General features: G+C 34.5%; 1 protein-coding gene across 1 annotated transcript in view; it reads left to right on the top strand.

Annotated features, from left to right (window-relative positions):
• LOC123546390 (twitchin-like) overlaps positions 1-18,356 on the top strand; it is an 87,980-nt gene that overhangs the window by 49,644 nt on the left and 19,980 nt on the right. The window contains exon 10 of the mRNA XM_053551960.1: positions 5,713-5,835. Within this exon, the coding sequence (XP_053407935.1) occupies positions 5,713-5,835 (123 nt within the window). The remainder of the gene's footprint in view (positions 1-5,712; positions 5,836-18,356) is intronic.

Here is an 18,356-nt window from a genome sequence, read left to right as displayed (position 1 = left end):
TCCTTATATGTATATAAAATAATTTCACACAAATGGTCCTTGTGTGACCTTTTACCAAGATTGTTCAGATTATTTTGATTTGTAAAAAGACATGGCCCCCAGGGGGCATTGTCACTTTTCCCTGTATGTTGTAGAAACTTAAAAAATCTTCTGGTATGAAACTGTTGGCCCGATTTTAAAATAATTTCAAACAAATCGTCCTTGTTTGGCCTTTTACAAAGATTGTTCAGGTTGTTCTAATTCATGAAAAAACATCCCGTCTGTACTTTTTCCATGGAAAGCTTGGAAAAACAGCTTGGAAAAAAACCATGGAGTATTCGGACTCTTTTATTTTGAAAGATTTTGACCAAAGAAAAAAAATCAGGGAATAAAACCTCGGAAACCTTGGCGAAATAACCTCGTAAAATGCACATGCATGGAAACCTTGGAGTATTCGGACAACTTCTGTGGTACTTAACCGTGGATATTTTCTGCAGCAAAAAACCTTGGATTTTTTCCATGGATAGAAACCTCGGAAACCTTGGAGTATTCGGACAACTTCCGTGGTTTTAAACCTTGAATATTTTCCGTGGTAATAAACCTCGGAAACCTTGGAGTATTCGGACCAAATCCGTGGTACAAAACCTTGGATATTTTCCATGGTACAAAACCTCGGATACTTTCCATGGTAAAAAGGCCCGGCACTCTTGCAGTTCTCCGTGTTTTTTTTTCAGTGGTCTATAAACGAAAACCACGGAAATCCTTGTAAAATATCCAAGGTTCTAAAAACTGAGAAGCATATAAAATGTTCTCAGTTTAAAAAAACCACGGAAACCTTGGAAAATTTCCAAGGTTGAAATTTTCTTTGAATTTTTGAGTAGAGAAGTCTGAAATTTAATTTGAATTTAAATCCACATACCCAGGGGAACATGCAGTTGAAAATCGGCATGAAATTCTTTGAAAATTCATTGGAAATCATTGCAGTAAAGTTCAAGGAATTTCTAAGCATTCTTTGCAAAAGTTTGGAAAAGTTTGATGGAAAACCATTGGAAAACATTGCTGGTATTGACACAAATTTCCAGTGAATTCCATTGAGATTTGTTATGAAAATCCAAACAATTTCAAAGAATTGCAACCTAGAAAAAGATTGGAAATCTTTGGCATTTCTGAATTAGGCCTGGCACTGAGGAAAAGTGGAAAGAAAAAAAAAAAGAAATATTATTACAAAATTATTTTAATAAAATATTGAGACAGGTCTGGGTTTCAAAAACACAAAAAGTATAAAATTCAAAGGGGAATAACACATCTGCCAGCAGCTTTTACATCTGTGGTTAAGAAAAATAAAAATTTACTTAGCTTAAACTTGAAAATTAAACTAAAAGATATATTAAATATCAAAATAATTTGATAGAAAATTTTTGGAGTATCGTAGGCTCAATACAAGGTGGCATCAGAATGTCTCTTTGCTTTTCCAAAACCGTCACCAGTGTCAGGAACTTCTTTCCAGCCATTTCTGAAAATGATATAACATAATTATAGAAACAAATTATATTAGTAATTGCGATTAAAATACTATTTTAGGTAATACAGTATTTGTAACCTAGTATAGTAGTATGTGAAATGACAACTCTAAAGCCAGTTTTAATTTGTATATATAGTTACCATTTAAACATTCTACATGTATCAAAACCATTTATTTATTTATTTATTGGACACTGAAAAGAAAATATTGAGAGCACCGCCTGACTGGGTACTATCCCTCATCAGTGTAAGTGCTTGTCCATACAATAATGCAAGTTTATTTTTTAATCAGACATTTTTTAGCTTAAAAAGAAATTTTAGAATTTAGAACTGACAAAAAAATAATGTCATAAAATGTTGGTGTAATGATCAACCTGTTAGTGTGATGTTAATACCAACAAAATAAATAATTTATCAACCTTTTATAGTAATTGTATAGTATAAGACAGTTTGCAAATTTTAACTTACAAATTATAGTTGAAATATTCTGTAATTTATGCTTGATCCTTGATGAAATTTCTGTCTGTGATCTCATATCATCCTGTAGCATAGTCACTGAAGCCATCTGATTTCTCTGACTACATCAATTCATACATAGGCATACTTCAAATAACTAGATATGCACACTCTTTCATCTGAAAATGTTTAGTCAGAGGTTCAAAGTGATTTTACTAACATATTTGTACTTATTACAAGTAATTAATTATTGAAAACTGCAACAATTAAGTATGCATAAACTGTTTTCTCAGAAGCAGTATAAATTATCATTCAGTCATATACCTGAAAAAGTTCTGTAACCAGGTGAAAGTTCAATTTACTAAGATGAATAAAGTTCCTGCCTCAGTCTGTTTATTCTAGACCTGTGACATATAGCTTTAAAACTTAAATTTTACATTAGAAAGTTTGATGTTCTTACCTGATATCTCTCTAAAAGCATTTTAGAGTTTCAAGTTAGCTCTATTCCATTTGCCTCCAACGACATGAACAAAGAACTTCCTGTTTACATTCAAATTTTTGTATTCATGAGCCATTTTCTTTGGTACAATATAGTTACTGAAGGGAATATATAGAATGTTCTTAAAATATATAAGTATACAGTTCATGGGGAAATTTGACCATTTATTTGCTCACAGAATTTGCAAAGATCACATTAAAAAAAAAAAAAAAAAAAAAAAAAAAAAAAAACAAGCAGAAATATTGGGATTATTTTTTGGGGTACAGGTGTAAAATGGCTTCAGAAGCCTGTATTTTCATTGGTCCTTATCTTGATCAGATAAGCTATATCTCTGTGTGTTAACACATCTGTATACATTGAACAGCAGTATATTAATTGGCTGTAAAAGCAAGATAATTAATCACTGCCAATCATCAAAAGAATAGACTTATTCAGTTATGATGATGTAACATTATATTAAAAGCAAAATATCATTTACAATTTATTGTACTTATGACATGTCTTTTAATGCCTATTATCAGGTGCAGTTGTTTGAGGTGTTCAATAACCAAAAAATAAATAGCTTCAATATAAATAGGACCTTAATAATTTTCAATGATATATCTTGTTACATTAATTATAAATAAAATGATAGAATTCTAATTTACATCCTTTTAATATACAAAATGTAAACATTGACATAAATTTTAATTAGTTAGATTCCTTGTTTCATTTCAGTTAATTTGAATACCTAAGTATAATCCAAACAAATCTTGAGATTTTCAAAATGAATGAATTCTTTGCTGCAATTTAATATTATTTTAAGTGGTCTTTGTTTACAGATTGTCTCTCTAAACTGGTTAAATAATTCATTGATAATGGTCTGACTGGAGAAAAAAAATAATGGTCTTTTCAGACAGGTTTTGTAAAAGTGGTCTTTGTTTGCAGGTGGTCTTTTAACACAGGTTTTGACTGTATTCACAATTTCCATAATTGTGAAAATTGAGGGCTGGCTTAAATAATAATTATGTATGAATATATGCATGTGCAAATAATGCATTATAAATGAGAATATATAGAACAGGATTTTCATGTTCACAAAATTTCAATCTTGAAAGGGTATCTGATTTTACAGTATTTGAATGAATATATTCTTTTGAATGAATAGCTGCATAAATATTGCACTCCATGGTTAAAATATGTCTAAAATATCTAGCTAAATTCTAGCTATCAGTGTGGACTTAGTCTAAATTTTGCACGGAAACATTCCGTGCCAAATTTTGACTAAGTCGAAATTCTTTGTGCTAAAATTTTCCTAAGTGTGAGTTTCCGTGCTTAATTTTTTCTAAGTGTTAGAATTTCTTCATCTTAAATTTTCTAAGTGTCAGATTCCAAGGTTTTTTCCCAAGCTTTTTCAGTTTTCCGTGGAGTTTTGATGGCATTGCCAAGGATTTTTTCCGAGAATAGTAAGAAAATGCATGAAAAATAGCAACCACGGCAAAAATCCATGTAAATCTTACATGAAAACCTTGAAATTCCATGGAAGTTTTATTACTTTCCATGGTTTTTTCAACAAGACCACGGAATAAGTACAGACGGGATGGCCACCAGAGGGTGGTCACACTCCCTATATGTATATAGTGGAAACTTTAGAAATCTTGTGTGAAACTGCTTGCCCAATTTTAAAACAATTTCACTCAAATGGTTCTTGTGTGTCCTTCTGCAAAGATTGTTCAGATTATTCTGATATGTCAAAAAAGATGGCCCTCTACCAAGGTTATTCATATTATTCCGATATGTCTAAAAGCATGGCTGCCTGGTGGCATGGTCACTTTTCCATATATATATGTAGTTGAAACTTTAAAAATCTTCTTGTATGAAACTGTTTGCCCAGTTTTATAATAATTTCACAAATGTTCCTTTGGTGACCCTTTTTGAAGAGTGTTGAGATTATTCTGCTTTGTCAAAAAACATGGCCGCCAGGAAGTGTTGTCATATGCAACATGCTTATATATAAGAAACTTTGAAAATCTTCATAATAGGGTTTGACTGTCTACCATAATTGTTCAAATTGCCCTAGCGTCAAAATGACCATGCCCCTAGGTGTGACACACACACGCAAGCACGCACGCACACACACACACACACACACGCTTATGTATAAGAAACTTTGAAAATCTTCTCTGAAGCCATAATAGCTAGAGCTTTGATAGTTGGCATGTGATATCAGGGTTTGACTCTCTACCATAGTTATTCACATATTGCCCTAGGGTGCTAAAATGATAGCAGTAAGACTCTTGTTTTTACAAGACATCTGTTGTTACTAATATTGTGGAAATATATGAGCTTTGTATTGTGTTTTTCCAAGCAATTATTTTATTAAGTTATGTTACTTCTGCAAAAAAAGGAAAAAGAAACAATACTGGTACTGATGATAAACCCGGACAGATGATAAAGTCGAACACCTTGGAAATATTCGATTGCAATCGGTTATTTATAAAATTGAACACACCATCTAATAGTTTCCACTTACAACACCAACTGGTGTAAACAAAAACAAAATTGGTAAATATTCTGTATAAATAAATGACTTACATAAATTTGTATAAAAAATATTTATCCAAAATTACTGGGGAAGAGGGTGTTTTTTGCGCATGCTCACTGTCGAAACATGAAGGCATGACATTTGTTAACTTTTCATTACTTGATCAGGAATGACTGTTGCAGCTTTTTGGGGAAAGTTTCAATATAATAACATCAAGAAAATTTTGTAAATGACAAAGGGTTCGAATTTATCATCAGTCAACGTTCATAAAGTCCCCTGTTTACATACCCCTTTCAGGCCCTCACTTCGTGTGAGCTTGCTTACTAAATATAAATTTGAATTATGTAAAGGTTTCAGCAAAGGTTAAGCTTTATTTTGATACCGACCATTGATTTCAATTTGCAAAAATAAAAAAGTTACAGGTAAAAAACCTCATTTTCTGTTCGGGTTGTTCATCAGTACCAGTAGGGACTTTTGATTTGAAGTAACGTTGCGCATTTGTTGAAGGAAAGTCATGTATATTTCAGATTACAGTGGACTATTTCCTGAAATAGTAGGTGTTGTCTGCATTAGAAATTTAGGTTGTGACATCTAGTGTTGTTCCAGCTTCTTGTTAGATAGTTTATAAACTGTGCACTTGAAGCATAATATACAAGATAGTCAGTCATGAAAATAATTTCAAAGTTAATCTTATTATAAAAGTCAGTGATAAGTGTATTTAACTTTAAATTAGATCCTATGACAGAAGAGCCAAGACAACAAGAGTACAACAGCAGACAACCTTTAAACACTTCCAAACTTGTAAAGACAGATCCAGGGAAGCCACCTATAGCAGCTCCAAGGAAGAAACACCAAGGTATGCTTATTCAAATGTTTTGGTATTGCGCATTTTTATAATAATCAATATGTTATTTTGCAATACGTTTAACTTGACTATACAAAATATAAAGGACAGCTGTCCTGTTCACCCTTGTGTCTGCATCTGCAACCAGGTTCCTAGCTTAAGTTTTGAAGCACTTACACTGTATCTGTGTAATTTAATACTGGATGGATTTGCTTCAGACTTGAAAAAGTTGTTTTTCAACATCACCAACATCATATGACACCATGGACACAACTCTTGCACCAATATTCCATGAATTGTGCCCCGTTTAGCTTAACTGAACTTTGTTTAGGCTGGGCTAATAGTATAGGTAGATTGTCCAGCGTCCTGCATCCTGAGCCAACATATTTATATGTCCATTGAAAAAATGGGATGTACTATGTTTTCACCCTTCTCCTGTGTTTCCTTGGGGTCCTTTTGTTCTTCAAAGTCAAGTTTACCAGGTGTTCTGCATAGACCAATGAAGTCTCTTGTATATCTGAATTCCTGTTCAATATTTCCCAAGTAAAAATTTGTTTGTTAATGCACTGTATCTGGACAAAGGTTGTATGGAGTTTTTCAGGGGCTCTAGTATTTCCTAAAAATTGGATTAAGTCATTGGATTGGATTGTTAGGGACATGTCATTTTAGGGCAAAACTGCTTCTATGCATTGATGACAGTAAAGGTAGCAAAAGCACAGGGCACCCCAAACACAGCCATAGAGCCATGCATCGCAAAGTAGGCCTGCACCAAGAAGAAATTGTAACAGAAAAATATAGCATAGGGGCTGCTTCATAAATCCAACAAGTACATTTTATTTATATGCAGAATACAAAATGAGCAAGGGGTAGATATAAGGGCAGGGTGTTGGGGAAAGTGGAAAAAAGCAAGGATGAGTATTCAACAGGGAAAGACACGCTATAAATTTAAACGCAGTCTCTCTGCACCGCAAACCACAGCAGCGCAAGTGCACACATACACAAGAAAAACACACAGACACAGACACACACACACAAACAACACAGTGGGACACTGCCTAGGAATGGCTCCAAACAAGAGAGAAGGTGTAATTGGAAGGGGCTGAGGGGGTAGGGGTGGGAAGAGGAAAGAAACACCAACAAGAAACAAGACAGTATATGTAATGTTAAATACAAAAATGCCAAAAAAACAAGTTGAAAATAGGGGCACTTCCCTGGAACAGTCAGTAATCTATACAGAGGAACATACATGTCAAGTTTCCCGGATCATCCGGGAGTCTCACAGATTTTTGTCAATTTCCCGGACATACGGAAATCAATTATTTCTCCCGGAAATCCAAAATTCCAAGCTAATGGTTTCCTATATCCACATTAATCCCTAATTACACACTGTGCCTGACGTAATCTATCACTCTACTGGTATATTGATAAGAGTTTAACAAGGTCACGCACTGATGACATTCTGCAAACAGGTGTGTACTGTGCTATTTTTAGATTGTTAACTGGCGAGTGCTGATACTGACATAATATGATGATAAGACAGGAACTTGTTTATTGAAGATTTTAAGTGTGAAAAGAGATATTTTGAGGATACATTTGAGTAGATTAAAGAGCCGACCTTTATTGGATTGATGGCAATCATTACCACTGATGGAGAAAACAACTAGAGATAGGTTATAACATTCTTTCAACAGCTATGATTTTCAATTTCATTTTGATGAGTAAAAAGTTTTTTTCAGTATAGATTCAAAAGGGTGAAATAGATTTATTTCCATTCAATGTTAGCTTCTGTTCATTTGCAAAAAATCTAAGAATGTAAAAAAAAAACCTGCAGATTATTCACATTAAAGAAACTCGCCAGTATAAAATTTCATCCAAATTCCAATTCCTCTGCTCAAACCATACTGTAATAACTGAATAAAGTTACTATAAATCTATATATAATTTTTTGTTTACATTGCAGAATTTCTAAAATGAACTTTTCCAATCTTTCATTTTGGACAGTACCGGTAACTGTTAAAAGCTAAGGGTGCTTACAAAAAAGATACTGATATATGGCAAACAGTGCAGATCATGATCAGACTGCATGGACAATTTACTCTCGTCGCAAAGGCAGAATCAATCATATTCAACAGGATTAAGATTAAAATGTTTTAAAATGCAACTTAAGCACCTAAAAACATTGATCAGATCTTATCTGTTATACAGTTTTATAGAATCGACCAAAAATTTCCTAAAAAATGCTCGTCGAAAATATCTCCTGGATTTTCATCAAATATCCTGGATTTTCAACTGAAATCTCCTGGAAAATTGTCCACGGAACTTGACATGTATGGAGGAAACTGGAAGTTTAAACATGTTCAGGGCATGCCGACCTTGCACTTACCCTATTTTCAACAAGTTAGACAAGACACTAATATTAGTGAAAAATTTCAGATTATATAAAGTCAAACATAAAAGGATCAATCTAAGGTGTAATTACACCAATTTACTCAACAACTTGTCTGAAGTCGGAGCATCAAGAGCCTAATTTTCAAGGGCACAACTAAGCAATCTGCAAGACAAAATTCCATTCCCTCCATCTGTTTTTTTAGCTCACCTGTCACATAGTGACAAGGTGAGCTTTTGTGATCACCCTTCGTCCGTCGTCTGTGCGCCCGTCCGTCCTTGCGTCAACAATTTCTTGTCTGCACGACAGTGGTTTCATTTATGACTTTATTTTAACCAAACTTGCACACAACTTGTATCACCATAAGATCTCGGTTCCTTTCTTGAACTGGCCAGATCCCATTATGGGTTTCAGAGTTATGGCCCCTGAAAGGGTTAAAATTAGCAATTTTGACCTTGTCTGCACAATAGCAGCTTTATTTATGATTTGATTTTTACCAAACTGGCACACAACTTGTATCACCATAAGATCTTGATTCCTGTCTTGAACTGGCCAGATTCCATTATGGGTTCCAGAGTTATGGCCCCTGAAAGGGCCAGAATTAGCTATTTTGACCTTGTCTGCACAATAGCAGCTTCATTTATGATTTTATTTTAACCAAACTTGCACACAACTTGTATCACCATAAGATCTTGATTCCTGTCTTGAACTGGCGAGATTCCTTTATGGGTTCTAGAGTTATGGCCCCTGAAAGGGCCATAATGAGCTATTTTGACCTTGTCTGCACAATAGCAGCTTCTTTTATGATTTGAATTTAATCAAACTTGCACAAAACTTGTGTCACCATAAGATCTCTGTTCCTTTCTTGAACCGGCTAGATCCCATAATGGGTTCCAGAGTTATGGCCCCTGAAAGGGCCAAAATGAGCGATTTTGACCTTGTCTGCACAATAGCAGCTTCATTTATGATTTGATTTTTACCAAACTTGCACACAACTTGTATCACCATAAGATCTTGATTCCTGTCTTGAACTGGCGAGATTCCTTTATGGGTTCTAGAGTTATGGCCCCTGAAAGGGCCATAATGAGCTATTTTGACCTTGTCTGCACAATAGCAGCTTCTTTTATGATTTGAATTTAATCAAACTTGCACAAAACTTGTGTCACCATAAGATCTCTGTTCCTTTCTTGAACCGGCTAGATCCCATAATGGGTTCCAGAGTTATGGCCCCTGAAAGGGCCAAAATGAGCGATTTTGACCTTGTCTGCACAATAGCAGCTTCATTTATGATTTGATTTTTACCAAACTTGCACACAACTTGTATCACCACAAGGTCTTGGTTCCTTTCTTGAACTGGCCAAATTCCATCATGGGTTCCAGAGTTATGTCCCCTTAAAGGTCCAAAATTGGCTATTTTGGCTTTTGCAGCCATATAGAGACTTCATTTATGGTTTTATTTGATACAAACTTCCAAAACATCTTCAACAACAATAAATCTTAGATTCCATGACAAATCAGATCCAATCGTAGGTTCCAGAGTTATTTTATATCTGATTACCCCCCCTGATTGTAATCAAAATGGATTTATATCAGTAAGTACTTATAGGACTTATTTGAAATTTCATTATTGTCATTAGTTGGACTGAGACAATCAGGGTAGATAACTATGGACTGATTTTATGTCAAATTACCTCCCTTTATTTCAAATTAAAATGGGTATATCTCTGTAACTAATGAAGATACTGATCTGAAATTTCATTTATGTCAACAGATTTATTTGGCAGAGCCTTCTTTTGTTCACTTACAATATTTTTTTTATGCCCCCGAAGGGAGGCATATAGTTTTTGAACCGTCTGTCCGTCTGTCGGTCTGTCAGTCTGTCCGCAATTTTGTGTCCGGTCCATATCTTTGTCATCGATGGATGGATTTTCAAATAACTTGGCATGAATGCGTACCACAGTAAGACGACGTGTCGCACGAAGACCCAGGTCCGTAGCTCAAAGGTCAAGGTCACACTTAGACGTTAAAGGATAGTGCATTGATGGGCGTGTCCGGTCCATATCTTTGTCATCGATGGATGGATTTTCAAATAACTTGGCATGAATGTGTACCACAGTAAGACGACGTGTCGCGCGCAAGACCCAGGTCCGTAGCTCAAAGGTCAAGGTCACACTTAGACGTTAAAGGATAGTGCATTGATGGGCGTGTCCGGTCCATATCTTTGTCATCCATTGATGGATTTTCAAATAACTTGGCATGAATGTGTACCACAGTAAGATGACGTGTCGCGCGCAAGACCCAGGTCCATAGGTCAAAGGTCCTAAACTCTAACATCGGCCATAACTATTCATTCAAAGTGCCATCGGGGGCATGTGTCATCCTATGGAGACAGCTCTTGTTTTTAATTACTTCCCTGTTACGTTACTATAGCTTATTTTTAGTAACTTTTTTATTATTGGCCTTAGGGAAAAACTGAGACCACTTTTCTGTGGTACAACATGGATGGTACCTCCAATTTTTAGGTGCATTTTGACATATCTGTACCTTGTTTTTTCTTTTTGGTTAAATTTCTTCCCTTTGTTGTTCCTGTCCTTTGGACTTAAATATTTTTACTGAGGACCTTCTTGTCCTAAAGTGCAATGATAACAGGTGAGCGATATAGGGCCATCATGGCCCTCTTGTTGTAGGATTTAGGAGAAAAGCATCACAGAGTCTTTACAATTTATTATTTAGTCATCACACCAACATATAGGAATGCCTAGGGACTAACTGTAGACATTCAGTCACCAAATATGCTTTGTGCATAACAATTTTTAAATTGTATCCTCTTCTGATAAATTTTTGATAAATTTTACAAATATTTGACTAAATTAGGCTTTATTTTTAATTTTCCGAAGTTTATAAACTACATCCCCATAATGTGAGGGGTGTGTAAGACCAAGTTTTAGAAGAGTTTTAAAGTTTGTGTTATTTTTCTTTAAAAGTTCAGACAATATGTTGTATAATTTAGTGAAAGCTTTCAAGTCCATAGTTTATAATATTGGTAACCCTATTGTAATAACTTTTTGGTAATATGAAGATTTCTATCATTAAAATCCTAAAACTTTGAGCAAGCTCTTGCAAAACAAATAAGTTTTTGTCCGTCCGTCCTACCGTCCGTAACAAAATCGTGTCCGGTCCATATCTCCTAAACACCTGAAGGATTTTCATGAAACTTGGGTCAAATGATCACCTCATCAAGATGATGTGCAGAACCCATGAGTCAGCCTTGTCGGTTCAAGGTCAAGGTCACAACTCAAGGTCAAAGGTTTGAGCCTGCCATTTTGTGTCCGCTCTATATCTCATAAACCCCTTGAAGGAATTTTATAAAACTTAAGTCAAATGATCACCTCATCAAGACGATGTGCAGAACCCATGAGTCAGCCATGCCAGCTCAAGGTCAAGGTCACAACTTAGGGTCAAAGGTTTTGAGCCTTCCATTTTGTGTCCGCTCTATATCTTCTAAACTCCTTGAAGGATTTTCATGAAACTTGGGTCAAATGATCACCTCATCAAGACGATGTGCAGAACCCATGGGTCAGCCTTGTCAGCTCAAGGTCAAGGTCACAACTCAAGGTCAAAGGTTGGTGCCTTCCATTTTGTGTCCGCTCTATATCTCCTAAACTCCTTAAAGGTGGTCAATCACATTTAATCAACATTTAATGACATTTTTTACTTTTTGTATATTCTGGTAGAGAATTATTTAAGGAACAAAAAGACCGATTACATAGAGTTAGATTCCTATTTGAAATGTATATTTTATTATTTCTATAAAATTTTGTAATTACTCCCCTTTAATATGAAAGTATATAAAAAGCTGGGTATTTCTTTTTATTTCGACACAATGTCTAGTTTTACATTTGCATTTGATAGACATATCAACTATTGAACAATCTGAACCAAAATGCAAGTTTTAAAGCTGTGTGTAGCTTCTGAATTCATTTATTTCCAACCAAGATAGGCAAAGGGAGGTAATAATAATTTTTCAAACTTGCGTTTCTAATGAATTTCATTTAAATACATAATTTTTAATGCAAATATTTTACAAATATATTACAATATGTCTAATATTTATACATTTCCTTAAGCAAAGTATGTTTATCAAATTTATACTTATGATAAAACAACTCTGTCTTGGTTGGGCAACCAGGATAGGAAAATGAAATTTTAAAAATACCTCCAGTGAAAATCTAATTTGTATTAAGTGTTAAGTGAACATAAATGAGTGTAAATGATCAGATGCTAAAGTTTCGAACAAATCCGTTACATGACCAAAATCTGATTATCCACCTTTAAAGGATTTTCATCAAACTTAGGTCAAACGATCACCTCATCAAGGCGATGTGCAGAACTTATGAGTCAGCCATGTCGGCTCAAGGTCAAGGTCACACTGAAGGTCAAAGGTTTGAGCCTTCCATTTCGTGTCCGCTCTATATCTCCTAAACCCCTTGAAGGAATTTTATAAAACTTGGGTAAAATGATTACCTCATCAAAATGATGTGCAGAAATTATGAGTCAACCATGCCAGCTCAAGGTCAAGGTCACAGCTAAAGGTTGAAGGTTTGAGCCTTCCATTTTTTGTGTCCACTCTGTATCTCCTAAACCCCTTGAAGGATTTTCATCAAACTTGGGTCAAATGATCACCTCATCAAGAACTCATGAGTCAACCATGCCAGCTCAAGGTCATGGTCACAACTGAAGGTCAAAGGTTTCAGCTCTGTATCTCCTAAACCCCTTGAAGGATTTTCATGAAACTTGGGTCAAATGATCACCTCATCAAGACGTTGTGCAGAATTCATGAGTCAGCCATGTCAGTTTAAGGTCAAGGTCACAGTTAAAATCAAAGGTTTACCCTTTCACTATCCATAGCAGTGGCGGGGGATTTAGCTGTCTTTCAGACTGCCTTGTAAATAATATTGTAGCCAGTACAAAAGGAGGTCAAAATTAAAACTGAATGTTATAATAATTTATGGGACAGTATCCTATCCTTAAGAGTGAAAAGAGAAACTTATTGTGACTCCAGTCAATTGCATGTGAATTCTGTGCATTTTTGTATTATAATATAAAAAAACAATATATCAGCATTTTAACAAAAGTTTTATACATAAAATGATACAAGAACTTTCACAGTATTATAAGCAGTACAACTTTTGTATATGATTAGTACATGAGCCATAGGGTTGATTGGTACCATCTCGGGGGATTAATTCTCATAGTGATTTTTGGAAAGGTATACAACCCTGGAGTAAGATAATATATGATAGCAATGTATCGACGGTAGCTTTTGGTGTGATATCATCATGTTATATACCTACACTTAGATACAAGGTCAGGTGAGCTAAAATATATCCAATGTAGACATACGAATTATGGAACATATGCTATTCAGTTTGAATAATTGATGTATTTGTAACAAGTATTTAAGAACAAATAAATAAAAAATTTCCTTAATTTTCGACATTTTTTGTGTTTGCTTCTTTGAATAAATGTTAATTAGAATAATGATTATAAAGAACATCTTAACAGCATGGACAACTATTAAGCACAATTACAGTTCATAATTAGATTTTCTTCAGATAGATGTTAGACCTTGAGGTACCATTTCCCCCTGCCTTCCCTTAGGAATTCCACATTATGGCTTTCGGAAAGTACATACTGAATGCTTTTTATTCCTACATAAATGCCGTTTGATTGTTAGGGCTTTTGTAATTTACGGGACATTTAATATGTTTCCTAAAATCATGTAAGATGATGAAATAGTGTTACACAATGATTAAGAAAAAGTGCATTCTGTAGTTTATTAACAGTCTTATTTAACCATGAATTGAATGTGCTTGAAAACAAGATTTCTTTTACGCACACGTTAACATCTAAATTAGTGTAATTTACGTAACAGTGATTTTATTACCAACATTATAGATATTTTACTCGTACTAATAACCCATAATCATAACCAAGATGTTATGGTTCTTCAAACAAACATGAAAGTACAGACTAAATAGTGTTTCTTATAACTTTTTTTTCTGCGATGGAAGGAACTTTTCCATGATGTAATCTCCGTATAAGTTTGTATATCACCAAAATGTTACAAAACTGAAATTTCTAAAGTGAAGAAAATGCCCTACACAGATCGGGGGAAAAAATTATAACATTTTATAATAACTATACATAATTTGAATTGTTGAACTAGATATTTACTAGAATGCAGTGAATCACCATCTCATTGCAATAGTTGTGCGAATTTTACGTTACAATAATATGTGTTACCGAAATCAGTACAAAACAATTATAAATGTTCAAGAACATAATTTAAATGTATATATTGTAATACGTTTTAAAATTAGGTTTTAAACAAATAGAAAACAAACAGATACTCATTGGAACACCATGGCTTCATAGGGACACTATCATTCTTAGTTTAAATGTTAGAAATCTTCTGACACTTACTTCTTAAAAGATGACACATATATTCAACCATAATTATTTGACCTTCAACCGATGTTTATGTAAACAAGTAAAGGAACTTGCTGAACATCCAAGCCTTGAAAATCTGTTGAAAGTCAAACAGCGTTCAAAGAGTACTTTCAAAAGTACCAACACTTCAAAAGTGTCAGAGACAGACATTACGGAAAAGGGCACACTTCTGTATATACTTTAATGATACCATTCATTATATACTGGCATTAATAGAGGCCACTAATGTCAACGACCTGGATGTGCATATAGGAGTCTGGCACAAGTTGTGCCCACTATCATTTGCGTCCAATCATCTGAACGATGCAATGTATTTACCTGCTTATCCGTTAGTTTATACTATTTTGTTTTAGCTCGATTGTAATGAAAGCGTCAAGCCTATTGGTATCACTGTCGAGTCCGCTTCCTGGAAAACCAGTACTGGTGTCAATAGAAAAGTCACCCACGACTCCTGGAGCCAACACCTTATCCACTAGACCACCGCTTCCCTATCTGTTCCTTATGATGAATCTTAAGTAACCCACCCTTGTGCAGAAAAGCTTTTGAGGGGTCGTGGCTTCAGTGTGTCTAGATCAGCCGTACCAGCATCACAGAATGCTGTAAAACTTACTATAGAACAGACTATCAACCTTCATGCCAAGAAAAAGAAAAGCATCATAAGTTTCAGCAGAAAATGTTCTTCATTCTACAGGTGTTATTTAACACAGCACATGCGAGCTAAATATGTTGAAGCTACACAACTGAAAACAGACATGACTTTAGAAGACAAATCCACACACAAAGAAATGGAACCTGCGAAAATCAAAGCCGATTATGCGGATGTAAAAAAGTGATGACAGTTGTAGAAAAAATTATGTTTCCATTCAAAGCTGAAAGAAATGTGTCTGGACTATTCGTGATATTAGTTGTTGAACTCGCATGATGTAGACATAGAATTTCCTGTGTCCTTGGCAAAATACGGAAACAAATACAGACAAAGCCAAACTATTATACTACATTGGAGGAAGTATCGAGCTGCAACAACCAAACCATTCTATTGAAAATGTATCTAGCATCATTGATGGTGATGCTTTCATAGTAGATTTCGTTGCACATGCTTTTCCAAAACGATCTAGTCTGTCGAAAGAAAACGACGTGGAACTGCACCAACACTTCTGTTTTCTGGTCAAAAATACCAAAACATCCGCAGAATTGGAAATATTTTATGAGCAATGATGACAACAAAACTCAATTATGTTCAGTCAGCTTAACTTGTGAGACGTCAAGATGTGTGCTCCGACGACGTTTTGGAGGACGGAGAGTCATTTGTATTTGCAGTATAATGGTCATCCAAAATATCGGAACATCAACAAGGTTAGGTACGAAATGTTTGTCAAGAAGAACGGCAACCAAGACGGCGTTCCTGAACGTTCCGACGGCATAGACATGACCCTGTTGCCACCATATCAGACCAGTCATCTATCAGTTACTTATTCATTTACTTATATTAATCTAAAAAAAAATTAATAAACATATTTGCCTAGCTATTGTAAAAAAAATAGGAAAACTTATTATAATAGACTCAAATTTGATACAATCCCTTAATGTTTTTCTACATTCAATTAATACTTTTGTAGTTTTATTCATATAAAATTAAACGACCTTGATCTTTTCTTTAAGGTGTATATTTGGCTACATGCCTATGAGAATAGCCTGTATCTTCCTGGTGTTGATAAAAATTGCTGGAACTTGTGTGACAAAAAGATTGTTCCTGATAAACTTGTTGACATATTGTGTAACACTGACAAACAAAACCAGTGAAACTTATGAGCTAACCAATATTGACGATATCTTATAAGATTCAGACGGTGATAAAGAGTCATAACTAAGAATGTTCTAGTATGTTGAATACATAGAAAATGTGGTTTATTGAAAACAAAGAATAACCTTGACATGATATACAATGACTGAAAATAATAACAGCATCATATTAACGATTATGGTAACATATTGTAACATAAATTACACTTTTCCATTCAATTAATTTACATGACATTTGATATCTAATTGTAGAATGATTTTATTGATTAGTTAAAATGTTTCTTTTCTAAACATCATACTAAATAACAATCACTTTATCATGTTTATATGAAATATTATGAAAATCTTGATTTGATGGTAACGTATTTTACTGTATAAAAGTACCATCTGGTATTATGCAGCATAAAAATGTTTACTGTTTAAGCATAAGAACATTGATATGATACAGAAGTAGGCATGAGTATGCACCTTTTAGATAGATCAGATAGTAAAACATCATGTTTAAACAACATATTTTGTATTTTGCGTCTACATGTGTATTGTCACGTAAATTACAATAACAACAAGGTGACTTTGATATTAAAAACTAATGGCCTGCGAATAACTGTCTAATTATAGATTTAACATATCAAAACTAGTTCAGAAATTGCTTTGATTTAACGATATTTATACTTTTCTGTTCCATATCATTTATAGAAGTATTAATTAATTTCAAACAAGTAGGTAACGCACATTAATAGGCCGTAAATTACAAGCGCCCCAACAGCCAATGGCAGACAACTTGATTTTGTGATCTGTAGAATTCTACTGCCTTATACTCTATGTATTTAAACATGTCATATTAGTTCAATTATCACAATACCTTTCTAACTGCATATTATGAAACAATATTTGTGTTCTTTAATTATGTTTAAGCACTGGTCTATGTGTGTCTGTAATTGCAATCACTAAACACTAAAGAGGCAATAGTTCAACAACAGTTCTATAAAATACATAAAATACATAAACTGAGCTGTTTGTCTATCAATTTCGAAGCAAATATAGTCAAAAATAAGATAGAACCATTAATTTGAAATAGAAAGTCTTCTTATGTATAACAGAAGTTTGATGAAAGTCTATTTTGGGATGGGGTTACTGCACGGCTAATAACTCACAAGAAGCTACCACCACTGCAATGCTATCACACAGTTTCTGAATTGTCAGATGCTTACCTATCCAAAAATAGCATTGAGCTTTAATCCCCTCGGATGGTACCGGTGGCCAAAATTACTGGGTCTGGCTCATGGACTAAATAATGGTAATTAAGTTTTAAACCAGTGTTGAAAACCTAGATACGTTGTTCACCTGTCTATAGTGGCCATTTTCAATCGGTCTGATGACCACTATAAACAGGTTAAATTGTAACTTTCACCAAGATTTTTTATGCTCCCTGAAGGGGGAGCATATAGTTGCCGCTTTGTCTGTCTGTCCGTCAGGGCAACCAAAATGAAAGAGAGGGCCATCTAACAGTAAAGAGAACAAAAGAGAACAATAGCTTCAATCCGTTAACAGTAGATTAAAGGGCCAGGGCCCCCTATTCAGACAAAAGAAAATAACAAAAGAAATGGCCCCCTCCTTCATTTCCATCGTTCGTCCATCCGTCCATCCATCCGTCACACTTTTGTCAGGAGTATAACTTGAAAAGTATTAATGGCATTTGATTGAAACTTTACATAATCATAGAGGCCATTGAGACAAAGTGCATTGTCAAAGAATCATAACTCTACCTTACCTAGTTTTTGAATTATCTCCCTTTATTATACAAAAAAAGGCTTGTCCGGAGCATTACTTGAAA

The sequence above is a fragment of the Mercenaria mercenaria genome, chromosome 9 (assembly GCF_021730395.1).
Source record: "Mercenaria mercenaria strain notata chromosome 9, MADL_Memer_1, whole genome shotgun sequence".
Taxonomy (NCBI): domain Eukaryota; kingdom Metazoa; phylum Mollusca; class Bivalvia; order Venerida; family Veneridae; genus Mercenaria; species Mercenaria mercenaria.
Note: the sequence above shows the minus strand (reverse complement) of the source record. Positions and strands in the feature narration are given on the sequence as shown.